This window comes from Panthera onca, chromosome C2, assembly GCF_046562875.1.
Source record: "Panthera onca isolate mPanOnc1 chromosome C2, mPanOnc1 haplotype 2, whole genome shotgun sequence".
NCBI classification, from domain to species: domain Eukaryota; kingdom Metazoa; phylum Chordata; class Mammalia; order Carnivora; family Felidae; genus Panthera; species Panthera onca.
In genome coordinates this window covers 124,720,098-124,748,093 of record NC_138347.1, presented here as the reverse complement: position 1 = coordinate 124,748,093, position 27,996 = coordinate 124,720,098, and the positions used below count along the sequence as shown (strand labels likewise).

The 27,996-nt window shown below is 41.1% G+C and overlaps 2 protein-coding genes across 8 annotated transcripts in view; one reads left to right on the top strand and one right to left on the bottom strand.

Annotated features, from left to right (window-relative positions):
* CEP70 (centrosomal protein 70) overlaps positions 1 to 4,100 on the bottom strand; it is a 79,692-nt gene extending 75,592 nt beyond the window's left edge. Inside the window, exon 1 of the mRNA XM_060638767.3 lies at positions 3,993 to 4,100. The gene's annotated coding sequence lies outside the window, so the exon portion shown is untranslated. The remainder of the gene's footprint in view (positions 1 to 3,992) is intronic.
* Positions 3,854 to 19,509, top strand: FAIM (Fas apoptotic inhibitory molecule). 7 transcript variants are annotated; one of them, XM_060638776.2, is made up of 6 exons: positions 3,986 to 4,129; positions 8,668 to 8,726; positions 9,803 to 9,935; positions 10,470 to 10,698; positions 15,945 to 15,994; positions 19,045 to 19,509. In XM_060638776.2, the coding sequence occupies exons 1-6, from the start codon at positions 4,043 to 4,045 to the stop codon at positions 19,192 to 19,194; spliced, it is 708 nt and encodes a 235-aa protein (XP_060494759.1). In that variant the 5' UTR covers positions 3,986 to 4,042; the 3' UTR covers positions 19,195 to 19,509. The 7 variants fall into 7 exon arrangements, with proteins under 7 accessions (XP_060494764.1, XP_060494759.1, XP_060494760.1 ...); XM_060638777.2 differs by lacking the exon at positions 3,986 to 4,129 and adding an exon at positions 4,152 to 4,437; XM_060638778.3 differs by lacking the exon at positions 3,986 to 4,129 and adding an exon at positions 4,619 to 5,012.
* The last annotated feature ends 8,487 nt before the right edge of the window (positions 19,510 to 27,996 follow it).

The window sequence follows — 27,996 nt, the reverse complement described above, 5'->3', positions numbered from 1 at the left end:
CCATTCGTTCTCTCTCTCTCTCAATATAAGTAAACATTTACAAAATAATAATCATTTCTTTTCTGGTTTTCCAGAAAGCAAAATCTCAAAGGAGATGAAACAAAATTTTGACCTGAACCCAAAGCTATGAGAGATACACATATCGAGAGGAGTGTTACCTATACATACATCAGCACAGTCAGGAGCAGGTCAGGGGGAACTGAGCCCAAGATTCCTGCATTGACTAGGACTCTGGAAGCATGTTAAAGTGGGTCCAGATCAGTGGCTCTCCCGAGCTCCCAGATACAATTATCTCAAAATAAAATTTTTAAAAAATCACCAATAGACCTACACTAAAAGAACTTCTAAGTATGTACTTTAGAAAGAAGACAAGTGATCAAAGACAAGTCTGAGATGCAGGGATTGTTGAGAAAAAATGATAAACAGGTAGACAAATCTAAACAAACATCATGTAATACAGTATAATGATCATGAAGGCAAATCTGTGGGCTGAAAAAAAGGACAGACTAAAATGAAAATGGGGGCAGCCATTGGAGTTAGAATATTCCAAGGTCCTTGTGTTGTTTGTAAGAAGAGGTGGGATGTTTAGGCTTTGTTAAGTATGTAATGTAAAATTTCAAGGGTAGCCATTTGAAGAAGAGGAATAGAGCCAATGACTTCTAAGCCAGTAGACAGAAAAAGTGGAAAAAGAAAACAAAACCTAAGTCTACTTTTAAGAATGCAAGAAAGGAGGGGTTTTTGGGTGGTCAGTTGGTTAGGTGTCTGACTTCAGCTCAGGTCATGATCTCGCGGTTCATGAGTTTGAGCCTGTCAGCTCAGGTCATGATCTCACAGGTCATGAGTTGGAGCCTGTGTCGGGCTCTGTGCTGACAGCTCAGAGCCTGGAGCCTGCTTCTGATTTTGTGTCTCCCTTTCTCTCTGCACCTCCCCTACTCACACACTGTCTCTCTCTCTCAAAAATAAACATTAAACAATTTTTGAAAGAATGCAAGAAAGGAGAATAAAAAGCAGAACACAGGTGGGACAGTTAGAAAGCTAAAGATAAAACAGTAGAGACAAACCAAATACACTAGTAATAATAAATTGACAATATATAATTCAAAGTGGGATAGTTCAAAACACCCCTCTTCATTATTTTTAATAAATTTATACCCCCTCCACCCATTTCTCCCCCCATCAACCTCTGAAGACCACCAATCTGTTCTCTGTATCTATGAGCTTATTTTTGCTTTTCTTTTTAGATTCCACCTATAAGAGACATATACATTATTTGTCATTCTCTGTCTGACTTATTTCACTTAGCATAGTGTCCTTGAGGTCCATCCATGTTGTCACAAATGGCAGAATTTCCTTTTCTTTTTCAGGCTCAGAGCCTGGAGCCTGCTTCTGATTTTGTGTCTCCCTTTCTCTCTGCACCTCCCCTACTCACACACTGTCTCTCTCTCTCAAAAATAAACATTAAACACCTTTTCACCTGAATAATAATAATAGTGTGTGTGTGGCAGGGCGGATGTCTATACCCAGAAATGAAAGTGCTGGATCATAGCATAGTTCTATTTTTAATTTTTTCCCTTTTATTTTGATTTCTGTTCATACTGTGTAAAAAATTCAGGAAATCAGTCAAACGCATTAACAATTCCCTTTTCAGGGCGCCTGGTCAGTTATGCGTCCTACTCCTGATTTTGGCTTGGAGCAGGAACTCATGGTCCCTGAGACGGAGCCCTGCCTCAGGCTCTGCGCTGACAGCTCAGAGCCTACTTGGGATTCTCTCTCTCTTTCTCTCTGTCTCTCTCTGCCTCTTCCTCCCTCCCTCACACCCCCCCCCCAAATAAACAAACACTTATAAAAAAAAAATTCCCTGTTCAAATGGAGGCCCAATGAAAACATGGAGAATGGTGAATGAAAACATTTTTAGCTGCTCTCCTAAAATACATCACTGATGAGGTGAGGTGTCTGGCTGGCTCAGTTGATAGAGCACATGATTCTTTCTTTTTCTTTCTTTCTTTCTTCCTTTCTTTCTTTCTTTTCATTTTAAAGTAGAGCATGTGATTCTTGATCTTGGGGTTGTAAGTTCAAGCCCTATGTTGGTATAAAGATTACTTAAAAATAAAATCTTTTTTCCCATCCCCTTGAGAGAGAGAGAGAGAGCAAACACACAAAAGCAGGGGAGGGTCACAGGGAAAGGGAGAGAGGGACAGAGGAACAGAGGGAGGGAGAGAGACAGAGAGAGAGAGAGAGAGACAGAGTCCCAAGGAGGCTCCATGCCCAGCACAGAGCCCAATGTGGGGCTCCATCCCATGATGGTGAGGTTATGTCCTGAGCCAAAATCAATAGTAGGATGCCTAACCAACTGAGCCACCCAGCCACCCCCAAAATAAGATCAAATTAATAGATTGAGAGTGAGAATAAGTCAAAAGCATGGGGTACCTGGTTGGCTCAGTCAGTAGGACATGTGACTCTTGATCTTGTGGTTGTGAGTTTGAGCCCCATGTTGGGCATAGAGATTAGTTTGCGGCAGGGGGAAGTAGAGTCGCAAGCAGAATCAGCTTGAATGAATACATTTATACTCAAGTTCAATACCTTTCACCGTGTTTTCTTCAGACTTTCTTTCCATAACAATCCTGTCTGGTAACAAGTGACTATTGCTACCTCTACTGTCCTGGGCCCCTGGGAATAAGTAGGTGGAAAATGTAGCCCAAACTGGTATGTTCCTTAATGCCAGTTATCTGAGAAATTCTACCCAAAGAGAAAAGAGGGGAACAAGCCAGCGGAGGAATCAGACGGCACTGCCTATTTGTGGTGCAGACTTGAGTGTACCTCATGAATGTATTCTGCAGCCCCTGGGCAGAGGAACTTCGCAGGCCTCTAAGGACAGGCCCAGATTTTTCTTCAAGCACAATCAACACTTTTCTATTAACAGGCCCTATTAACATGAACTTCTTGCATCCCACAGGCCTCATTCCACATGCCGGCCCTGCAACTGCTGAAGTGCTTTGGGTCTGTCTGTAATACAAGCACTGGACTATTGTGAAAATTAACAGACGACAATATATAAGGACATAGCAAGCATTCAACAAATTATACCTTTCTGATCATGTAGAGGATATCCAGATTTCTAAAGTTTTACCAGAAAATATGATCCTTCATTAAATAGTATCACTGAGCTGCTTCCCAACCAAGGTTTCCTGGTCCTAGCCCAACAACTCACTAAGGACTAAGAAAAAGTAATTAGGGAGGTGTCTTAGTTAGCCTTGTCCCATCCCTGAAAATTTCCACTCTGGGCCTTTTATCTGCCGCCCCTAACTCATTCTTTCAACATTTATTGAAAACTTTCTGTTCCAGACACTGATTTAGAAGAAAATTACAAATATGAAGAGTCTTTGTCTTAGAAGAGTTTTCAATACAAGGTAGCAAACAAGAAATCAGCGCTCACTAAGCAGAATCCTTGTAACATAATTTGCTTAAGAATTCAATCATTATGACTTTGCAGACTGATTAATCTATTAATACATTGTTTCCTATTGTCTCTCAACTTCCCTTTCACTCACACACTTGCTCAGCATCTTGCACTGTGCTGATGTGGGAGATGCAAGAGTGAGAGCCAAGCACCCATTGCCCCTGCCTTTAAGGACCTCAGTCTACTATTAAATTACACATTAAGCAACAATTACACAAATAATTACACACCCTGGCAGGGACTAAGGAGAATTCCAAGTGCTGCAAGTCTTCAGGGCCAAGTCAGTTTTCCTTAAGAAATGATATCTGAAGAGCAAGCTCAACAAGAAAGTGGAGGATAACTAAGGGAAAAAGCAGGGAGGAGTGCCCAGCAGAGGGAAGAGCATCCGCAGAGGCCCGCAGGGGCGGGGAGAAAGAGCTTGCATCATCTGAAAATCTACACGGGGCCTCATGCCCGCTTAAAGAGTTTGGGTCCTTATGGAAGCGGCCAGAGCCATAAACAGAGGTCAAAGAACGAAGGCCATAATCAGATTTACCTGCCTGGTGGCTTCAGAGAAGACACAGGTTCTGTTTTGGCCACCAGGTTATGCCCGGCGTCCAGCCTTGCGCTGGCTATCAGTGGGGCTTACCAACCTCGGCTGGCGGGACGACTGGACGCGGTGCAGGACTTAAGGTTTGGAGCGGGGAAGGGCGGGGAGGGGTGCCCGTGCAGAGAGCGCTAAGACGTCCTCTGAGGCAGCGGGCGGGGCTGGGTCTGCGGTGCGCGGGGGCGGGTGGCGGCCTGCGCTGGGCACCTCCGGGGACCTGAAGCGCCAGAGAGTCGGCGCGCACGGGACTGGCGGCTGCCGAGCTTTCAGCTTACGCGGAGGAGGCGCCCGGTTCTCGGCGAAGGGAACAAGCCTACGCGGCCTAAGTGGCAGAGCCCGAACCCGCGCGTTGCGGGTCCACGACGCAGAGCCTCCCGCGGTCCACGGCGGCCAGGTGAGCCCCGCGGCGCAGGTGAGACGGCCCCCAGAAGCCTCTGCGCTGGAGCGCGGCGGCGACGGCGGCGGCCATCTCGAGGCGGCAGCGGCGGGCGCTGCTAGCGGTGGGCGGTGTTTACGCGGACCGTGAGACGCCGCGGGTGAGGCCTCAGGCGGTGCTGGGGTGTTCCGGGCGTGTCGCGTCTGCAGGGCCGAGGGCAGAGGCGGGACCGAGCGGCAGGCCGCGGGTCTCCCCTGCCCGGCCAGGCCCTGCGACCTTAGGATAATACACTTCCAGCCGCTTTTTCCATGGACGCACAAGCAGACCGTATTTGTGCAGACCCTAGATCGTGAGGTGCCGTAACATCCTTGGCCAAAGGATGCATTACGGGCAGCTACCCGTGGCTTCGCGTATTTTCCTGCGTCCTTTGTATTGGCCGCACTGGACTGCGTTCGTGTGCGCCAGGCTGACCGCCGCATCCATCCCCGGGGCCTGGCCCGGGCTGTACGTGCAGTTTGTTGAGTGACCGGACTGTGATTTACTTCGTGGATGCCGCGCCGCGCCCCGCTCCCCCGCTGTCGGTGAACTTGCAGGTGGTTTTCAGTTTGTAGCTATTACAGTAAGCAGTTCGTTGAGCCCCCTGGTTCACGAAGCTTCCTGGCTTTTCTGGAGGTCCCAGGGCTTCACAAGGTTCTGGGCGTACAGTGTCAACACCTACTTGTTGAAAAGTGACCTCCCTTGTGGCTGGCCTTACCTAGAGCTTTTGCTGAAAAGGGAACTATGACTGTGTTAGTAATTTAAAACTGACTTGGGTTTAGCTTGGACATACTATTACAGTACCCAGTACACTTAAAACCCAATTTAAGGCAAAATTCAATCTGGGTTTAGATGAACAGTGGAAACATCTTAATGTTTGAAGCATGCTCTGAAACATGACTGTTGGATCGCTAGGGAAGAGACTTTAAAAGATACGCTGATGTCTAGATACTTAAGTTTTCTTTGAAGACGTAAAAAATGTTGAGTGAGTGACATCATCTTCATCAGTGAAAAAAATGGAATTTGTTTTTCCATCCTTTTCATTTACATTTTTAAAGTTTTGTTATTAAATAGAGGGAATTTTCTTTGTAATGATCATTTTCCAGTTTGGTCACATGATCCTGAAAATTAAGTGTATGTATAAGAGTTTATTTTTTAAAACTTAAAAATTTTTTTTTTTTTTTTTTTTTTTTTTTTGAGAGAGAGAGACAGAACGGCGGAGGGGCAGAGACAGAGGGAGGCACAGAATCTGAAGCAGGCTCCAGGCTCTGAGCTGTCAGCACAGAGCTGGATGTAGGGCTTGAACTTACAAACTGTGAGATCACGACCTGAGCCGAAGTCGGACACTTAACCGACTGAGTCAATCAGGTGCCCCATTCTCTCAGGTTTTAAAGCCAAGTCTCGGGGCACCTGGGTGGCTCAGTCGGTTAAGCGGCCGACTTCGGCTCAAGTCATGATCTCGCGGTCTGTGAGTTCGAGCCCGACGCTGTGCTGACAGCTCAGAGCCTGGAACCTGTTTCAGATTCTGTGTCTCCCTCTCTCTCTGACCCCCCTCTCTCTCTGACCCTCCCCTGTTCATGCTCTGTCTCTCCCTGTCTCAAAAATAAATAAAAACGTTAAAAAAAATAAAAATAAAGCCAAGTCTCTTCTCTCTCCTTACCCACTTAGCAGGCCAGTATCCTTTCTCTGTGGGCCCATTCTGTCCTTCACTGCTTCCCTTTTCAAGGACACTCCTATGGTTCTGTTGTAGTCATCTTTTGGTCTCTCTAGAGCCCCTCACTCTGAGCTTAGTGTCCAGCTGAGTGCCTGGCACATAAGTGACTGATAACTATCAGCAAGGTGAATGAATTTAGAATATGACATGTGTTTATTAAGTCCAGTTTGTAACTTAGAGATGTGTGACAGATATTTATCATTATTCAAATGAGTAATGGAGATATTGGGAACAAGGACAGTTGTGATCATCTTTCAGTTATAGATATAATCACATTTCAAGAAACACTACCAGAATGGCACCTAGGTCTTTTTTTTTTTTAACAATTTAGTTGAAGTATCATTCACATACCATACAATTCACCCATTTAAGGTATACAGTGTCTTTTTGTATATTACACTATTAATTTTTTTAAGTAGCGGCAAAATACATATGACATAAAATTTGCCATTTTAGCCATCTTTTTCTTTTAAATGTTTATTTTTGAGAGAGTGAGAGAGTAGGGTAGGGGCAGAGAGAAAGGGGGACAGAGGATCTGAAGCGGGCTCTGTACTGACAGCAGAGAGCCTGATGCGGGGCTCTTGAACCATGAGATCGTGACCTGAGCTGGAGTTGGGTGCTTAGCCAACAGCCACCCAGGTGCCCCAGCCATTTTAACCATCCTTAAGGGTACAATTCAGTGGCATTAAGCACATTCACAATTTGGTGCAACCATCACTATTTCCAAAACGTTTTAGCACCTTAGATAGATGCTCCATAAATAAATGAATGTATAAATAAATGTTGATAGTTTAGGGGAAAACTTCAAAAAATAAATGTGATTTTGATTTCTCACTTCCCTTCTAATTTGTTGTGTTGTCTTTTATACTTCTATGTGAAAAGTTATTGTAATTAAGTTAGTACTATGCCTTTATGTTAGTGTGATAATATTAAAGTCCCTTGTCATGGAAAAACTGGGCAATTCTTTCAAGTTTGAATGCTGAATTACTGAGCTTTATAAGGTCTTTAAAAGTTATAAAGCAAAATTTGAATGATATCCCTAAGCCCACTCTGATGTGCAAAGGATGGCTTATCCAAGTTTATATTCTGTTTGCTTCCTCTATTGCTATGTATTCTCTTTGCTTTTATAGGTGCAGGATACCCTCCACTTTCATAGGAGATATCCTAGGGCTTCTAGAAAGACTAGAAAATTTCACAAATTGTTAAGGTGCTACCAAAAAAAAAAAAAAAAAAAAAAAAAAGATTTATTCTAGCTACAAAGGGTTTTGAAGTTTTGTCTAATTTTTATTCTAAAATTTGTATATTTTCTTTGCCTGTTGGAGTGCTTTTATCAGTACTAATTTCTTCTTTGACATCCTTTTAAAAACAGTTTGTGGGTTCTGACTGTTTCCAGCTAAAGAAGTTGGGCAATCTCCCATTTTTAACAAGGAGGGAGCACCCTTGGGCAACTATAGGGAAAAGGCTAGGCCAGAGTAGATTTTGGAAGCAAAAAATAGTTGAGCCTATTTTTTGGTAGGTTTGGCAGGGGTACAGGCTGTTAATCTCAAATCTCCAAATGTGGAGGGTTTCCTATGCATGTGTGAATATGTGTGCTTTTGATTTTAGTAAAATTTAATTAGTATTATAGCCCAGTTAATTCTGGGGTATTTGCATTGGAGTACTGGGCTCTAATTCTGGCTCAGGCCCTACTAGTGACCTGAGCAAACCACATAACTTTTGTGGATTCATTATTGGCACTAGTAAATTAAGTGGGGTCGAGTAAGTGGATAAATTAAGTTTGCTGTTGGGAAACAGCACTAGCATATCCTTGGCTGCTACCTGCAAACTTGTCATTTCTTTGAAGTTCTCTAAAAAAATTTTTTAAAATTTATTATATTTTTTATTAAGTAAGCTCTATACCCAATGTGAGGCTTGAACTTACGACCCCGAGATCAAGAGTTGCATGGTCTACTGGCTGAGCTAACCATGTGCCCCCCCCCAAATTTTTAAGTTATATATTCTGACATAATGTGTATTCTAAAATTTAATATTATGATTGCATTTAAATTTGTTACCACCCTGTACCATTGATGCTTCCTGAGATGCATTCTGTGTATCCTGGAGTTTTATGTATTCCCTGACCTACACCTCACACCCTTGGGGCTTCTTATACCTTGATTTGAGGAGCACAGGACCCAGAGGACCTCTAGGTCTCTTGCAGCTCTGATGTGGTATAATATTTGGAATAAACTAGAGTTTATTCTCTAGTTTTAGGAAATTATACATTTATAACAGGGAAAAATATGATTGGCCAATGTGCATGACTTAATTTCTTTTCCTGAAATTGGAGGTTGCAATTCTATTGTATGTAAAAGCTGGTTTCATCAGAAACTGCATGCAATTTAAGAAATGGATTGCAAACTTAGAAAAAACCCTTTGCAGATGTTATCTTTGTTGCTCTCAATCTTTCTTTGCTGCAATTCTGCTTTTTTCTTTCCTGGCTGCTAATTGGATTAAAGGCTATTTTGCCAACCATGGCATCTGGAGATGACAGTCCTATCTTTGAAGATGACGAAAGGTAAATGTCTTGCATGGCAGTAAAACTAGCTTTTGAAATTTTCAACCACTCAAGAGTTATTTATCCAGGCTACTTTTGTTAAGCACACATTTTGTAAAGTTGCAGAATGCTTCGTTTTGCTTTTCTGTGATTTAGAGCAAGGGCAGTAAACACTTGGCATGTAGGTGGCTGCCACCAACATGGCACGTCTTTTCCCGTAGGGCCTGCTATAAGGTCTCCAAACCCATCTTAGCACAGAGTTCCTGGAAATCACTTCAAAATGACAAAAAATCCATTTACCATTTCTTATTTAGAGCACACAAAAGACATTAGAGTGAATAAGGAGTAAGATGTAGTTAAAAGAACAGGCTCAAATATATTTTATGTATGTCTTATATAACATGTCATTCACACAGGACTCGTATAGGATGAATGTTATATATTTTATATTAACATATTAATATCAAACATATGTACTTAATTTGTGCCAGAAACTTATAACAAAACAGAATCCTTTATTTTTTAAATAAGATTACTATAGTAAGGACAAGAATTACCATTTTCCATTTTTTTCTCTCTTATTATAGGACATTTCTTCTATGACTTTTATTTTTCTTAGTATAATGAATTAGAGCCCTTTTTGTTGAAATGAATCCTAATTGGTTTAAGTATGAAATGTTTGGAGAGTTTTTGTTTTGGAGTGAATGGATCTGAGGAAGAAAAACCAGAATTAAATACTGTGCTTTCTAAATGGGGGTGCAGGGGAGAAGTAGAGACTTTTTACTGACCTTTCCAAGCATTATTCTGTAGCCAAGCTTAGAATACTATCCTGGATAAACTGATCGGCTCTTAATCCTATTAATATTAAGGTGACTTTGTTTGGAATTATCCGACTACATACCCATATATAGTAGTTTCATCTTAAAGGAAGAGTGCACAAGAGGGAGAAGATAGTTATATGTACTGTGAGTAGAATTTCTCAGTTACTATCACTTTAATATTTTCTAATTTTATGGGTTAAAAAATCTGATATTTTTACCTGGAAAGATAAATTACTGTTTTTGGTCTATTATAATTGCTTCATTTTATTCCCTTAGCCCTCCTTATAGCCTGGAAAAAATGACGGATCTCGTAGCCGTTTGGGATGTTGCTTTAAGTGACGGAGTCCATAAGATTGAATTTGAACATGGGACCACATCAGGCAAACGAGTGGTATATGTAGATGGGAAGGTAGGGAAAAAATGCTTGATTTTGTTAATATAGATTCTTCATGTATGAATTCAGGGCTTTTCTCTTACAGTGGTTATCTTTATATTTTGGCCTGTATCATTTTGCTGGACAAAGCAAACTATTTATAGTTACAGAATCCATAGACTATATAACATTTAAACTTCAAGTGCTTTTATTTTGTAAAATATTTGGATCATGAAAGAATAAAATTATACCTATATAGCACTGCTGTTTACTCACTTTAATTATACCATTTCTTGGGGCGCCTGGCTCAGTCAGTTATGCATATGACTCAATTTCGGCTCAGGTCATGATCTCATGGTTTGTGAGTTCAAGCCCCTCATCAGGCTCCTTGCTGACAGCACAGAGCCTGCTTGGGATTCTTTCTCTCCTTCTCTCTCTACCCCTCCCCCACACTCACTTGCTCTCTCTCTCAAAATAAATAAACTTAAAATTTTTTAAATTATAGCATTTCTATAAATATTAAATTTTCTTCCATTTGTGTGTTTTCAACTTTTATATTTTATTGCTTAGGAAGAGATAAGAAAAGAATGGATGTTCAAATTAGTGGGCAAAGAAACCTTCTGCGTTGGAGCTGCAAAGACAAAAGCAACGATAAATATAGATGCTATCAGTGGATTTGCATATGAATATACTCTGGAAATTAATGGGAAGAGTCTCAAGAAGTATATGGAGAACAGGTCAAAAACCACCAATACTTGGGTATTACATTTGGATGGTGAGGACTTTAGAGTCGTTTTGGGTGAGTGCTGTTTCTGCAGAATTCATTGGCTTTTTATGATAGTTGTTAATTAGTCCCTCTGTGAGAGCTTTGAATAGACAGAGTGTAAGGGTAGGTATATTTTTCTTTTTTTTTTTTAATGTTTGTTTATTTTCAAGAGAGAGAGAGAGTGGGTACACTAGTTGGGGGGAGGGGCAGGATTGGGAAACACAGAATTGGAAGCAGGCTCCAGGCTCAGAGCTGTCAGTACAGAGGCCAATGTGGGGCTTGAACTCATGAACCATGAGATCATGACTCAAACCAAAGTCAGACCCTCAACTGACTGAGCCACCCAGATGCCCCAACGTAGGTGTATTTTTGATGTGTCCTGTGTGAATGAAGTATTCATTTAATTGATATGTGAGAACCAGATTTTATAGTGACAGTTTTGAGGATGATAAACAGGTTAAAAAAAAGAGAGAAATATTGATGTAGACATTTGCTATTTATTATTGATATTTCTATTATTTAATATTATTATATTTGTCTTTAAAAGGATGTGTAAAGACAGTTGGAGGGGCACCTGGGTGGCTCAGTTGGTTAAGCGTCCAGCTTCAGCTCAGGTCATGATCTCATGGTTCATGAGTTTAAGCCCCACGTCGGCCTCTCTGCTGATAGGTTGGAGCCTGGAGCCTGCTTCCAATTCTGTCTCTCTCTCTATCAAAAATAAATAAGCATTAAAAAAAAAAAAAAAAGACCGTTGGAAATCTAAGATTGATTAGTAACCAGGGACTTTTTCTCTAGGTAGCAATAGGTTTAGTACTGCAACAGATCAAAATTGTCAAAGTCCAGATAAAGTAGATTAAAAAATAAAAAGTAGTAAGCCATTGATCTTTAAACTAAGTTTTTTTGTTACAGATTGCCATCTGTGTTGTTTCTACCAGGCCTACAAAACTTAAGAGACACATATTTACCAGTTACTATCTTTTCTCTCTTCTGGTACTCCAAGTATTTCCTGCTTCTCAAATCATTAAGACCATTTGGATCATCTCATTAATTCATTGATTCACTTATTTAGATGATATCGAGTACCTACGAAATACCAGTTAGCATATCAGTCACTGAGGATACATAGATGAAGAGATGTTGTCCATACCTGTAAAAATTCTGCAGTCTAGTCAAATGCTAGAAAATACCTTTTTATTTTTTTTAAGTTTATTTACTTTTGAGTGAGGGGGAAGGGGCAGAGAGAGAGGGAGACAGAATCCCAAGCAGGCTCTGAGTTGTTAGGGAAAAGCCCATGCAAGGCTTGAATTCACAAATGGTGAGGTCGTGACCTGAGCCAGAATCAAGAGTCAGATGCCTAACCGACTGAACCACCCAGGCACCCCTACAAATACCATTTTATAAAAATTTTTTTAAGAATGAAAAATGTTGCTGGGGCGCCTGGGTGGCTCAGTCAGTTAAGCGTCTGACTTCAGCTCAGGTCATGATCTCATGGCTCGGGCTCTGTGCTGACAGCTCAGAGCCTGGAGCCTGCTTTGGATTCTGTGTCTCCCTCTCTCTCTGCCCCTCCTCCCGCTCATGCTGTGTGTGTGTATCTCTCTCTCTCAAAAATAAATATTCAAAAAAAGTTAAAAAAAATAGAATGAAAAATGTTGGGGCTCCTGACTGGCTCAGGATTTTGAGTATGATCTCAGGGTTGTGAGTTTGAACCCCATGTTGGTATAGAGACTAGTTAAAAATAAAATCTTAAAAAAGAATGAAAAATGTTTGGAGCACTGGCTGGAAGTACATGGATTTCGTGGATTGCATTTCTGTGATGTTTCTCTGTTTCTTTTTCCTTTTCTTTAAAAAATATATATTTTTAAATGTTTTATTTTTGGGGCACCTGGGTGGCTCGGTCGGTTAAGCGTCCGACTTCGGCTCAGGTCATGATCTCACGGTCCGTGAGTTCGAGCCCCGTGTCGGGCTCTGTGCTGACCGCTCGGAGCCTGGAGCCTGTTTCAGATTCTGTGTCTCCCTCTCTCTCTGCCCCTCCCCTGTTCATGCTCTGTCTCTCTCTGTCTCAAAAATAAATGTTTAAAAATAAATAAATAAATAAATAAATAAATAAGTTTTATTTTTAAGTAATCTCTGTACCCAGTGTGGGGCTCAAACTTACAACCCTGAGATCAAGAGTCGCATGCTCTACCAACTGGGCCAGCCAGGCACCTGCATTTCTCTAATATTTCCTATACATTGGTAGTTGACTGAAGAATTGGTCAGATTTAGCTTTGATTTTTTTTTTTCTGGCAACACTACTTTATAATTTCGTTATATCAAGAGGCACATGTTGTTTCGTTATATCAAGAGGCACATGTTTTTTTTTTTTTTATGTTGCCAACCTTTAATACCTAATGTTTGTAGCCATTAATTCATTAGCAGTTGCCAAATGGTGATATTCTGGAATATTTCTAAAATAAGAAACTTCCTGTCATCTGTCTGGTTGCACAGAGTTACAATTTGTATAACAAATGCAGAATAACACTTGTTTTGCCTTTACCAGTTTTCAAAATACTGAATTGGAACATATTCTCCTCTAAAGGTGATTGTTTAGGGTTTTTTGGTCGTTATTAACTCATGGATTTAAACAATTTGATGTGTGTCACAAAATATTGAAGTTATTATCCTTATTGACCCTCAGATTGTCCCAGTTTTGGCCAATGGTGTATTGTTTAGATTTACTCCTGAGTCCTTTTGACACATCCTTGGTAGACATTGAAAGCTTCCTTGCAGTCTGGTATGACAAGATGTCTTAGGCTCATTTGAACATTTTCTACTCAGACATGAAATCACCCCTTTTTCCAAAATGCCCTGGTTTCTAGTAGAGGCAAATGGTATTTCAGGAGCATAATCTGGGCATACGATAAAGATGCTCATTATTTTTAGGAAAGCCGCAGGCAGGCAGAGGGAAGAGGCTCCAAGACGCACATGCTCCAGGACCTCCTATGACTCACTGAATCCACTTCTGAGCAGCAATGACTGAATACTTTATCAGATAGATATGTTCTTTTTTTTAACATACATACTTGAATAGGTGCTATACTCATATGATTCAGAAATAATAATGATGGGAAAAGATACATGCAGAAATTTCTTTCCACCCCTATTCCCATCCACCCTGTTTCCTCAATAAAGATAAGCTTTTTTTTTTTTTTTAATAATGAGCCCTTCCAGTGTTTCATTATTCAGAGTCAAGCAAATACAAATATTTTACTACTGCCTTATTTCATAAAAGCCTCTTGCTTTATTGACTTATTTGTATATTTGGAGGATCCTCTTCTACTAGCACATAAAGAACTTTCTCATACTTTTTTTTATAGCTGCGGAGTAAGTCTCAGTAGTCAGTAAAAAAGTTTATTTAACTTATCCCTGACAGATGGGCGTTTGGGCTATTTCTAACCTGCTGCTGTTAGAAGCAGTGTTGGATGAATAGCTTTGTTCACCTGCCTCTTGGAATTTGGTTCACATATCCCTTTAGCATAAAATCCCAGAAGTGGGAAAGTAGGGTCGCTGGGTCCAACATCACTGCCCTTGTTTGAGGAGATGGTGCCCGGTTGTCCCTCCTGGTGCTTCTACTGGTTTGTGCTCCCAAGTACCCATTTCCCCACAGGTTCTCCAGCTGAGCATGGTGTCAGATTTTGTTATTTTTTTTGATATTCTGCTGCATGAAACGTATTTCAGTGTTGTTCATATTTGCCTTTTTCAAAATTAAGTGAAGTTGAGCATCTTTTCATGTTTGAGGTCCTTTTGTGTTTCTTTTCTGATAATGCATCTTCGTGTCCTTTGACCCATTTTCTTTGGGGCTGTTGGTCTTTTTCTCAAGATTAGACTTTTGTCTGTGCTGTGAGCTTCACTTCATTTTTCCCAGTTTGTCATCTATTGTATGAGTTTGCTTATGTGTGTACATGGTTTTTTAAACCATGCAGAAATATTCTTTTATGTAGTCAGATTTATCCCATTTTTCTTTTATGGTTTCTGGATTAGCAGGTTTCTTCAGAGGTACATTAATAATAGCTTTAGAAGGAATCTGCGTGCAAGCACATGTCCAGCAAGCACACTAAATAAAATTCCAGTTTTCACCACCGCCATGCTTATTTTAGCACTGTGCTCTCTGATCAGCTGTTGGGTCAAGCTGGGTTTCCCTGCAGCTGCGGCTGGTGATGCCTTCCGCTCAGGAGGCCACTAGGGCAACATCTGCCCACATCTTTTGGGCCCCTCTGCCTCTGTCTCCCTTTAGCCCAGCTCAAAGGCCTCCCTCCACTCTCTGAGGCTCCCATCTCAAGGTGTGGGGAGAAAAGGATCCCTGTTAGACTGTGTTCCTGGAGTAGATGGCCTGTCACAATTAAGCCCCTGACTGGCACCTCAGCCTTGACCCCCAGGCAAGTTTTTGCCTCCTGGGCATCCCGCGCACACGGGTCATGATTCTTTCCAGCCTTCGTTATAACACCTACAGGTCATCTTCTGGCTGCTTAATGACTGCAGTCTTCTCTCCTGCCACCTGCCAGCACACTAATATTTACAAGCAGGCCTGGGGAATCTTCCCCCAAAACTCACATATATTGTGCACACGCGCACACATATACATGCCTCCCGAAGTGAGCTCTGGCAGCTTAACCAACAGCCAAGCTTATCATGGCAGCATTTGGCTCCATACCCAGTGCATACCCAGTAGCACCGTACCCAGCACAGCCACCAGGTATACCTGTGTTGTTGGTTTTTTATGATCCAATAATTTTCCCCAAAGTGAAACTATCGCAAAAAATGAAGAGAGATTCTTGTGCTATCCAGTAGGAAATTAAAGGCTAAATTTCTAAGCCTGACGTGCTGTCCAGCCTGTGTGAACCTCGTGGCAGCCTTTCTTGGTGGCCTTTGTGTGCCATCATCCAGGTGGCTCAGTGTGACAGGGGAGTCATCTGGTCTCGATGACAGTCCATATGAAAAGTTCCTTCCTCACATTCATTTCTGTGCATCCTCTTAAATACTGACGTTTGTGCTGCGGTGTTTATTTTGTTTGACAAGGCTTCATCCATTTGTGCTGAGACCATGATTTTCTCTTAAAAGAGTGTTTTGTTTCATTTTTGTTTTGTCTGTGAACCGAGAGTAAACATAGTGTCTTCAAATTTAGGAGAATTTGAAAGCCATGAGTACATTTCAAAATCTAGTATATCAAACTTTTCTTAAAATAATGAAGAGTTAACTTTGAGTCATAGAGTATAATTTTTTTTAATTTGTTACTTTTACAGAAAAAGACACTATGGACGTATGGTGTAATGGTAAAAGAATGGAGACAGCAGTAAGTTGACCTCTGATTACTTTTAGCACCATGAGTATAGTTGCCATTGAAATGTTGCTGCATTTCCTAATTGTGGAGATTGATAATTAACCAAGGTCATCTCGGTTAAGAACAAGAAAGATGAAGTACCCTTGACTCCAAATTCTGAAGACCTTTCCCAGACAGCGCCTGGGGACAGGAAGGGCATGGAAACACCTTATGTTGCGAGCTGGCATCAGCTCTCACCAGCTGGCACCTTTCCTCGCCTGGACCAGACTCTGTCCTAAAAAGCATCCACACATCAAAAACTGCCCCTCCCACCCCACAAAGTTTGGCCTCCTCCTGTGTTTTTCCAAGTTCAGGTGGGGCTCTATACCTCCACTTCTCAAATCTGCATGCATAGGAATCACCTGGGATCTTGTTAAATGCAAACTGTGACACTTCCCTTGGTGCTGCCAATGCTGCTTGTCGGCCCATGGGTCACACTTTGAATAGGAAGGCTTTACATATACCATACTCAAAGCAGATAGTACTTCTCTAGAAGAAAAGTTTTTGAAAAAGAAGTGCTGCACACAGTGTCGGATGACACAAAGGCAGAGAGGAAAGGGCACTGTCGCAAACCCGAGAAGACAAGTGGAATTTGTAGACCAGCAGTGCCAGGAGGGTACACTGCTCATTGAGGCCAAGCACGACATCCCCGTCAGACCCCAGAGTGTTGGGCCCCTGCCGTCAGCTGCTTGCATTGTTATGTGGGATGGATATTGGGATGAATTCGGTGAGAATGAAGTAATAGCGGTGTGCACAGCACAGGGAGCCAGTGGAGACAGAGGAGACCAGCATGGAAAGCACAGAGTGTGGGACTGGGAGCTCACGTCCCTGGGTGGACATTCCGGAGGGCTGTGGGGTCTGCTGGCCAGCAGGGGGCGCTATCCCTTGTACCCACCTTTCATGCTAGCTCAGACGTGGACTTCTGGGCTAGAGGTGACAGGACTCTGCTGTTGTTACATTTTAGCTAGTTGCACATTGTAGTTGCTGCCATTGTCTCCTTGTCTGTTGTCGGGATAGGAAGGTGGGGAGAGGTGCTTGGAAGGCAGGAGGTCCGGGATGAATTTGTTCAACAGGCTACCGAAGACCTGCTGGGTCTTGTGGCTGTCTGCTTCTGAGGAAGTGCCCACGCCAGAAATCAGAAGTTACAAAGATAAATGCTTCTCTCTTTCTTACTCCTGGTATGAATTCTTGAAGGGATATTTAACCAGGGCTCACTCAACGATCCCCAGAGCTTGAGCCACTCACTCTCCAAGTTAAATCCACTGTTAGAGACTTCTTTTATTCAGAGAGGCTTGGTGAGCACTTCAGTGTTTCACGGCCCCTTGTGGAATCCATTAACGTAGATCAGGCACCTGCTGTGTACCCAATGCCACACCTGGTGGTTCTTGCTGTTTTTTCTTTCCTACCCTGGAATTCTCTAGATGCTCAGTCAGCGGTTTTTAATCCCCTTCCCTCCCACCCTCAAGGAATTCTCCAGTGCAGATGTAAAGAGAACATTGTTTTGTGGTGTTAAGAATGTGGTCTGTGGTCGTAAATAAGAATTTAATGATAATGTTTATCCACAATGTCTTTGTTCTTCAGTTATTAACAGGGAAGCACAAGTGTTTGGACAATAGCCCTTTACAACCCAGTTGCTTCCTTATTGTAACTACAACCTAATTTGCAGTGTGGTGTTGGCAGCTCTGTATCTGGGCAGCCTTCCCCAGCACAGTGCACACCTGAGCTAGTTTATTTTCTCCTTTTTCTTTTCATCTCAAAGCCTCATGACCAAGATTATGTATCTGTGAGATTGTGCCCCCGCAAGGTGTCAGTACACCTCCCATAAAGAGCCATTGGCCAGAATCTTCTCAGAGCTCAGAAAAAGCTCTACCCAGTGCATCCCATGCTTTCATTGGTTGGATAATATCAGCTACGGGACCTTGTTCTGTCCACTTTGGCTGCCAGGAAGCCCATAGCCAAGTTTTAAGTCTGCTTTTCATTTCTTTGCTGTCTGGCAGAATTCATATTTATCCTCCAAGCCTCCTGTTCCTTCCTTCTCTGTACTACTTGGCCCCGATCTTTTTACTCTAGATGTTCAGTAGAAATACAATATGAGGCACAGATACGAGTTTCTTGTATAACTTTTCTAGCAGCCACACTAAAAAGTCTTAAGATGAAATTCATCTTAATAATATATTTGGTTTAAATCAGTATATCCAAAATATTATCATTTAACATTTAATCAACATAAAAAGTTTTTAGAGTTATTTTACATTCTCTGTTTCATTCTCAGTCTTCCAAACTCAGTGTATAGTTTACGTTTAAATAGCACGTTGCATTTCAGAGTCCCCACATCTCACGTGCTCAGTTGCCACCTGTGGCCGGTGGCTACTGTGTCTGGAAGAACGGGTCTAGACTCGGTAGTATTTGCTTTTATGTGACCTGTGTGTTTTACAGTAAATCACCTTACATTCTGAGGAATCAGATTTTCAGAGTGGGTAAGAACATCCCATCCCTTCCTGAAGGGGGCCCTCAGCAACTATTTCACCACTCTGTGCCTCCACCTCCTCACCTCTGCAGTGTGGATAGCAATACTACTTCTAGGACTATAGTAATAGTACTTCTAGTCTATATACAGGGCTATGCGAGGACACCCTGAAATAATGCATGCGAGCTGTTCTTGACATAGAACAAGTAACTTGGTATAAAGTATGTGTTTGCTATCATGTTTGTCATTTTTACTTTTAAAAATAGTTGATACTGTCTACATAGAACATGTTATAGTCACCTAGTCACGTGGTGTAAGGGTTTTTTTTCCCCTGAAACATAAGATTCTATAATCTTGAGGGGTACAGGTAAGACATTTTCGGTTCATAGCAGAGATGTAAAAGCATCTAGCAATACAAGGTTCTAACTTTAATTTTCCAAAGTTTAACATTTAGCTGATAGATACTTCATTATACTACGCTTTTAGATGGTGTTAATGCTCTAGACGAAGATAAATGTTACTGGAACACTAATTCCTCCTTCTTTTGTTGGCCTAGGGTGAGTTTGTAGATGACGGGACTGAAACTCACTTCAGTGTTGGGAACCATGACTGTTACATAAAGGCTGTCAGTAGTGGGAAGCGGAAAGAAGGGATTATCCATAGTCTCATTGTGGATGATAGAGAAATTCCGGAGATTCTTGAATGACTTCATGATGGTGCATTTTAATCTTAAGAAGTAAAGATCAAGACTTTTAAATTAGTGTGGTAATTAAGTATGTTCAAGATGTACTTTTTAGTACACTTAGTCTCCCAACTGTTTAGTTTTTAGTTACTTAAAACGGTAATATTCCAAGGGTCAAAAAAAAATTATGTACAATCATAAAAATTGCAATTTATTTTGTAAATAATGTAAAGTGTTTTAAAGCCAAATGGACCAAAGATATGGACCAAAATCACTAATGTTTTACAAGAGGAACTTTAACTATAATAAACACTATAAAATAAAATGGGTGCTGCTTGATTTGTGTTTCTAAAAATGGATGTCTTTGTATATTTTTAACCTATGCAGATAGTCTCTTTAGTTTAAAGCAGTTGGTACATAATGACATGATTAGTTTAACTGGAGAAAATGAGAAACATTTTCTGTCTGGAAACTTAATGTCAAGTCGTGTCACACAAGAATTTAATTAAAAATGGGTTTCTGGAAATGTAGTCATTTTGTTTAATCAGCACAGTAGGGACAAATTAACAAGAGAAAGAAAACAAACTTCTTTACACCAGCCTGTCTCACTTGCATCCTCAGGCAGTATTTACTAAAGTCAGAGTTGCTGGGACACCTGGGTGGCTCATCAGTTGAGTGTCTAACTCTTCACCTCAGATCACGATCTCATGATTCATGAGATCGAGCCCCACGTTGGGCTCCGCACTGACAGTGCAGAGTCTGCTTGGGATTCTCTCTTTCTTCCTATCTCTGCCCCTCCCCCTGCTTGCATGTGATCCCTCTCTCTCTGTCTCAAAATAAATACATAAATATTTAAAAAAAAAAAAAAAGCTGCATATGGTGTGGGGAGATAGCAACAGCGGGAAGCAGGCCCACCCAAGCACACTCAGACTGCCTCGTCAGGACAGTGAGTGCTTGAGAATTCATTCAGTACTCTTATGGTCTTTCAAGGCAGGATATAGTTTAATAGTAGGACCCTTCATTGCAGTATCTCCTGTCTATTCTCACATGGTAATCCTCTGTGAGAGGAGGGATTGATTCTCCGTTTTCTACACTTGCTCTGTCTGATATGGGAGCCATTAGTCATGTGGCTATTTAAGTAAAATTACATACAATTAAAAATTCAAGTCCTTTATTACACTAGCCACATTTCAAGTGCTCAATAGTCACCTGGGGCTAGGGGCAGCCATATTGGACAGTGTAGATACAGAACATATCCATCATCCTACCATATTCTGTACTGGCTGGCCTGGATACATTGTCTCAAGTCTAGTGAGTTGCTCACTAGTGGCGCCGGCAGGATGTAAACCCAGGTTTTTCCTGACCCTGAAGCCCATCCCTTTCTATCTCCCTGCCACTAACCTATTTCTAAGAGATTTGGGGCAGAACAGAGGCACAACCAGGTTCAAGTACCAGGAACAGGAACTAAGGGGAGAACAGAGAGAGGGAAGGTGCTGGCTCCACCAGGTCTGGGGTAGGCAGGCGACATGCTAGGTGGCAGAGCAAGCGTATTAAAATTAGCCTTTGACTATTTGCTTCCTCTAACTTTTTTTTCAAGTCTTCACAACTGGCAGGTCACTATACTACCTTCACAGAAATGATCCCCTGTTCTCCACCCCCACTTTGCATCACAGCCACTGGAAAACTAGGAGAGGAACTAAGAGAGACTCTTCCAAGGCTTCTTCAACTCACATTTGGGTTTGCTTTCAAGTGTTTGGGTATTTTCTTTTAAATAATGGGCTTCTTTTAATGGCCGTATTTTATCTGGTACCAAAACAAATGTTTTATTTATTTATTAGAGAGAGAGGGCGCAAGTGAGTGAGGGGCAGAGAGACAGACAGCAGTGGGGGTCATGCACACCCGAAGCAGGGCTCCAACTCACGAACCTTGAGATATGACTTGAGGCGAAGTGAGATGATTAACCGACTGAGCTGCCCAGGCGCCCCCAAAAACAAATGTTTTAGACTTAAGTCCAAAAGCAAAACAAATGTTGAGGTGCCTGGGTGGCTCAGTCAGTTGAGCGTCCAACTCTTGATTTGGGCTCAGGTCATGATCTCGCAGTTCATGGGTTTGAGTCCTGCGTTGGGCTCCGTGCTGAGCCTTATTCAGCGCAGAGCCTTATTTGGGATCCTCTCTCTCTGCCCCTCCTCATTTGCTGTCTCTCTCTCTCTCAAAATAAATAAACAAACTTAAAAAAAAAAGCAAAGCAAGTGTTTTTAGGCACCTTGTGTTGAACTCTAGTTATTAGAGGTCAAAACCTGTTTTCAGTGTGCATCATGTCCCACATCGAATACTTGGGCATACAGTTTGATTTAATCTTTGTGGAAATCAAACCTGGGGACAGGGTTTTGCCTTTGACTTGGTGAACCGATGTTCTGTGTTGTTCATTTGAAGCAGCATGGTAATATAACAGTGCAGCCTGGATTTGAAGTTAGGCACAGGTCAGGTTCCTGAGCCTCAGTCTCTTCATCTTAAAGATAAGAGGCTATTTGTTTTGTTGTTTTAGTTGTTGAATGAGGTATTTCAGATGTGCAACATATAGAAAATAATATAACAGACAGTTGTATTATTTAACTGGGTTATACCATTTACCCAGTTTAGTAACTAAAGCATTACATTGCAACTGAATTGCCATGTACCTTCCCAATTCCCAGTCCTCTGCCTTGCCCAGATAATCACTGCCATAATTTTCTTTTTTTTAATTTTTAACGTTTATTTATTTTTGAGAGAGACAAAGTGTGAGCAGGAGAGGGGCAGAGAGAGAGGGAGACACAGAATCTAAAGCAGGCTCCCGGCCCTGAGCTGTTGGCACAGAGCCTGACGTGGGGGCTCAAACTCACAAACTGTGAGACATGACCTGAGCTGAAGTCAGATGCTTAGCTGACTCAACCACCAGGTGCCCCTGCCATAATTTTTAAAAAAGATTTTAAAGTAATCTCTACACCCAACGTGGGGCTTGAACTTACAACCCCGAGATCGAGTCACATGCTCTACTGACTGAGCCAGCCAGGCACTCCTCACTGTTGTAATTTTGATGTTTGTCATTCTCATGCAAGTCTATATTCCTTTCCTGTATAAACATATATCCCTAAACAGTACACAGTACTATTTAAAATTTTAAATATCCTCTTCATGTATCCTTCCTGCAACATGCTTTTTTTCCCACTCAACATTGTTTTTGAGATTTATCTAAGTTGACATGTGCAACTCAAGTTTCTTTTCACTCTTGCATTCAACCATACGAATTTAGTCATCCACTCACCTCAGTAGTTTTCAGATGATCAGTAATACCATCAGTGCTCTAATGAACATCTCTGTGTATGTCCCTTGAGGATATGCTTAAGAGTTTCTCTTGGGCCTTGCTATTTAAAGTGTGTCATTGAACTAGCAGCAACGACATCATCTAGGAGCTTGTTAGGAGTTAAGAATCTCCCGTCCTTCCCCAGGCCTACTCAGAGTCTGTGTTTTAATAAGCCCCCGTGGTGATTTATATGTACGTCAAAGATTGAGAAGCACTGCCCTTAATACACTCAGAAGTAGGATTGCTAAATCAAAAGTAGGTGTATCTTCAGTATCACTAGATATTTGCCAAATTGTTCTCATAGGTGGTTGTGCCATTATAAATTTTGACCAGAAGTTCTTTTCTTCATATCTTCAACTGGAAGTTGTCAAGATTTTAAAATTTTGCCAATCCAATGGGTTTTTTTTAAGTGGTGCCTCATTTTATTTTTATTATTTCTAACGTTTTTATTTATTCATTTAAGTAATCTCTACACCCAACATGGAACTCAAAATCATGACCCTGAGATCAAGAGCCGCATGCTCTTCTGACTGAGCCAACCAGGTGCCCCCCTAAAAATGGTATCTTATTTTAATTTTTCTCTGATTACTAGTGAAGTCGAGTCTCCTACGTGTTTATTGGACACTCAGGTTTTCTTTTCCAAGAATTACCTTTTCATTTCTTTTGCATGTTTTTCTACTGAGTTGACATTTTCTAATAGGTCTGTAATAGTTCTACATATATTCTGGAGCTAATCTTTTAGCTGTAGCCTTTCTCTTATAGCAGTACAAAATATGCAAGATACCAACAAGTCTCCCAGTCATCCCTCTAAACTAACACAGTTATCTGCTTCGTCTAACAAGTGTGGAGTGCAGGGACCACATACTGCTGGATCCCCCAGGAGCTAGCATACTCCCCACTGACGATAGACAGGTTCATGTTACTGCGGTTCACAGGTCTGGCCTGCAGCTATACATGTGGGCAGCAATGGGAATGAATGGCATCAATGAACAAGTGTGTAGACCAAAAAAAAAAAAGAAGAAGGGAGTCTAAGATTAAATCCTGAAGAGCTATAGCATCTGACACTGGCTAAGGGCAAAGAAGATCTTAAGTAAGGAAATCACGAAGCTATAAAATAAAATACAGACATATTTGACTATGTAGAAATTTTAAAGTTGCAAGGTAAAAAAGTACCATAAAAAAAAGGTAATAAACAATATGGGGCACCTGGGTGGCTTAGTCGGTTAAGCGTCTGACTTGGGCTCAGGTCATGATCTCACAATTGGTGAGTTCAAGCCCTGCACTGGGGTCTGTGCGGACAGCTCAGAGCCTGGAGCCTGCTTTAGATTCTGTGTCTCTCTCTCTCTCTCTCTGCCCCTCCCCCACTTGCATTCTCTCTCTCTCTCTCTCTCTCTCTCTCTCTCTCTCCCCCCCCCCCAACCCTCTCTCTCAAAAATAAACATTAAAAATTTTTTAAATAAAAATAAATGCTCAAATTAATTTATAGTTAGGGAAATTATTTTAACAATGAAAACAGAAACAAAAAAACCCCCCACAAAACAATGACATATTGCTGTCTGAGATGTGGAAGGGTACCCCTTTATACAATGAGGGTGAAATAAGTATTTTAAGTTCTTAGTAAAACAATCTGACATTTACTAAACTTAAAAATTCAATTTACAGGTGCACCTAGGTGGTTCAGTTAAGCAACCAATTCTTTATGTCGCCTCAGGTCATGATCTCACAGTTCATGAGATCGAGCCCTGTGTTGGGCTCCACACTGAGCATGGAGATTGCTTGGGATTCTCTCTCCCCTCTCTCTCTGCCCCTGCCCCACTTGTGTGTGCACTTGCTGTCTCTCAAAATAAATATATTTTTAAGTTTATTTATTTGAGAGAGAGAGAGAGAGAGCGCGAGAGAGCGCACAAGGGGGGGAGGGGCAGAGAGAGAAAAATCCCAAGAAGGTTCCACCTATGGTCCGCGTGCAGAGCCCAGCACAGGGCTCCAACTCACAAAACTGCAAGATCATGACCTGAGCCGAAATCAAGAGTCAGCAGCTTATCTGACTGAGCCACCCAGGTGCCCCTCAAAATAAATAAATAAACATTAAAAAAAATTAAAATTCCATTTACATAAAGTTCAAAAACTTTTAGAAGCCCATATAATGCTCACCATTTAACCCTGGGAATGTTGACTGATTCTACCAGAGGCCAAGAGACTAAATAGCATTTTTTATAGTTCAGCAGGGCTGGGGGGACAAAACTTGGGGTCCAGGAATGCCAATGTTGGAGGGCAACTCTAGCAAAACTCCCACATTTTGGGCTGGAGCCCCAAAGAGCATAACTTAAGAAGTAATAAAGATTTGATTTGTTCTTGAAATTAGTTACCTTGGATGTGAGTATCCAGCATAAATAAATACACAGCAAATGAGACAGGACAGCATGAATTGGTGTTAGCAAAAATAATGCAGCAATAGAAAAAGACCCATAGGGGCTGCAGTTTAAGAGTTCATTAAAGATGTAGAGCTTAACATAACTATGTTTAAAATGTTCAAGATAACAAAAGACAACTCTGAGAATTTCAAAGGGAACAGGAAAAAAAACCAAGATACTATGCAAAATTTAAATAGAACCAAATAGAAATTGTAGAATTGCAAAATATACAATGAAATTAATAACTCAAAATCAGAAAAATACAAAACTGGAAGAGATGTAAGAAGAAAATATCTGGAAGAAAAATACAAAGAGATTACAGAGAAGAGAGTAATAAATACAGACTGCACAGTTAAAGGTCAAATAAATATAAAGGAGAGAAGTATGCAGAAGCAGATTAGAAGAGAAATTTCCAAATGATGTAAGGTAGCAAGCTATAGATTCAAGAAGTTCTACAGACTATAACCAGGGAGAACACAAAAACAAAACAAAACAACAAAAGAAAACAAAACAACCACCCAGGTATATCATAGTAAAAATTAAAACTTAAAACTTACTATGATATACCTGGGGTGGTTGTTTTGTTTTCTTTTGTTGCTTTGTTTTGTTATCTCCCTGGTTATAGCCAAATTATGGAAAGAGCCTAAAATTCCATCAACTAATGAATGGATAAAGAAATTGTGGTTTATATACACAATGGAGTAGTACATGGCAATGAAAAAGAATGAAATATGGCCCTTTGTAGCAATGTGGATGGAACTGGAGAGTGTTATGCTAAGTGAAATAAGTCATACAGAGAAAGACAGATACCATATGTTTTCACTCTTATGGGGATCCTGAGAAACTTAACAGAAGACCATGGGGGAGGGGAAGGAAAAAAAAAAAGAGAGAGGGAGGGAGCTAAACCATAAGAGACTCTTAAAAACTGAAAATAAACTGAGGGTTGATGGGGGGTGGGAGGGAGGGGAAAGTGGGTGATGGGCATTGAGGAGGACACCTGTTGGGGTGAGCACTGGGTGTTGTATGGAAACCAATTTGACAATAAATTTCATATTAAAAAAATAACAAAAGTACTGAGTAGAAAAAAAATATTAAAATGTTACCTTTTTAAAAAATGTTTAATTTGAAAGAGCAAGCATGTATGAGTAGGAGAGGGGCAGAGAGAGAGGGACAGAGAAAATCCCTGTCCCCAGAGAAAATGCAGGATCCGTGCTGTCAGTGTGGAGCCTGATGTGAGGCTCAATCTCACGAACCATGAGATCATGACCTGAGCTGAAATCAAGAGTCAGACGCTTAACTGCGGAGCCACCCAGGTCCCTTTAAAATGTTACATTTTGGGGTGCCTGGGTGGCTCCATTAGTCAAGCATCTGACTCTTGGTTTCTGGCTCAGGTCATGAGCTCACAGTTCATGAGTTCAAGCCCCACATTTGGTTCCGCTCTGTGCAGAGCCTGCTAGTAATTCTTTCTCCCTGTCTCTCTGCCCTTCCCCTGCTTGCTCTGTCTCTCTCTCAAAATAGATAAACTCAAAAATAAATAAATAAATAAAATGTTGCCTTTTTCTGTAGAAAAGATATAAGCAAGATGGCAAAGGAAAGATCCCTTCAAAGGATCTTCAAAGGAAATAAGTAATTACCAACCTAAATCTTTACACCCAAGAAAACTAACATTTCTAATCAGGCAAATAAAAGTTTGATGAAATTAAGAGGAGAACAATGAAAAGAAATATGAAATGGTTTTCTCTGGTCTAAGAAAAAAGATGATCCCAGGTGAAAACTTAAAAATGCAAGAATGGGGTGCCTCAGTGGCTCAGTCGGTTAAGTGTCTGACTTCGGCTCAGGTCATGATCTCATGGCTCATGGGTTCCAGCCCTGCATCGGACTCTGTGCTGACAACTCAGAGCCTGGAGCCTGTTTCAGATTCTGTGTCCCTCTCTTGCTCTGCCCCTCCCTCGCTCATGCTCTGTCTCTCTTTCAAGAATAACATTTAAAAAAAATGCAGGAGGGGCGCCTGGGTGGCTCAGTCGGTTGAGCGGCTGACTTCAGCTCAGGTCATGATCTCGGAGTCCGTGAGTTCGAGCCCCGCATCGGGCTCTGTGCTGACAGCTCGGAGCCTGGAGCCTGTTTCAGATTCTGTGTCTCCCTCTCTCTGACCCTCCCCCGTTCATGCTCTCTCTCTGTCTCAAAAATAAATAAACGTTAAAAAAAAAAAATTAAAAAAAAATGCAAGAAAAAAGATGAAAAGCAATGATGATGGTAAAAATGTATGTATAAATCTTCCTTGACTTATGATGGGGTTATGCCCCAATAAAGCCATTGTAATTTGAAAAGAGTGTAAGTCAAAAATGCGTTTAAAACTGACTGAACATCATACCTGAGCTTAGCCTGCCTTCAACATGTTCAGAACACTTACGTTAGCCTACAGCTGGGCAAAATCATTAAACACAAAGCCTATTTTATAATAAAGTGTTGAATGTTTCATATAATTTATTCAACATTGCACTGAAAATGAAATACAGAAAGGTTGCATGGGTGTGGAATGGTTTTAAGTTTTTCAGTCATTTACCCCCATGATGGCATGCCTGAATAGGAGCTGTGGTTTACTACCACTGCCCAGAATCACAATAGTGTATCATACATACTACATTATCACTAGTCCAGGAAAAGAGCAAAATTCAAAATTTGAAGTACAGTTTCTACTAAATGAGTACTTTCACACCACTGTAAAATTGAAAAATTTTAAGTCAAACCATTGTTAAATTGGAGACCATCTATATATCTAAATGAACAGTGGCTATATAAAACAATACGTTCTGTGGGATTTAACAATGATATACAACTGAAATCCAACAACAATACCATATAGATTTGGAGAGAAGTAAACAGATTCACTAGCATTTTCTGGGAAGATGATAAAAGTACCAAGTAACATTGGACAAGGATAAGTCTATTATGCAAGTTGTAACCCAGTTTAATCAATAAAAGAATGGCAAAAGAGTGTGATTTCCAAATTAACAGAAAAAATATTCTAGAATTCCATTAAAACTGGAAAGAAAATTGGGGTGCCTGGGTGACTCA

Coding starts and splice junctions, on each gene's coding strand:
- FAIM (XM_060638776.2), top strand. CDS start 4,043: ATGCCCGGCGTCCAGCCTTGCGCTGGCTATCAGTGGGGCTTACCAACC. Junction 4,130..8,667: donor GACGCGGTGCAGGACTTAAG/GTTTGGAGCGGG, acceptor ATTGGATTAAAG/GCTATTTTGCCAACCATGGC. Junction 15,995..19,044: donor GTAAAAGAATGGAGACAGCA/GTAAGTTGACCT, acceptor TTGTTGGCCTAG/GGTGAGTTTGTAGATGACGG.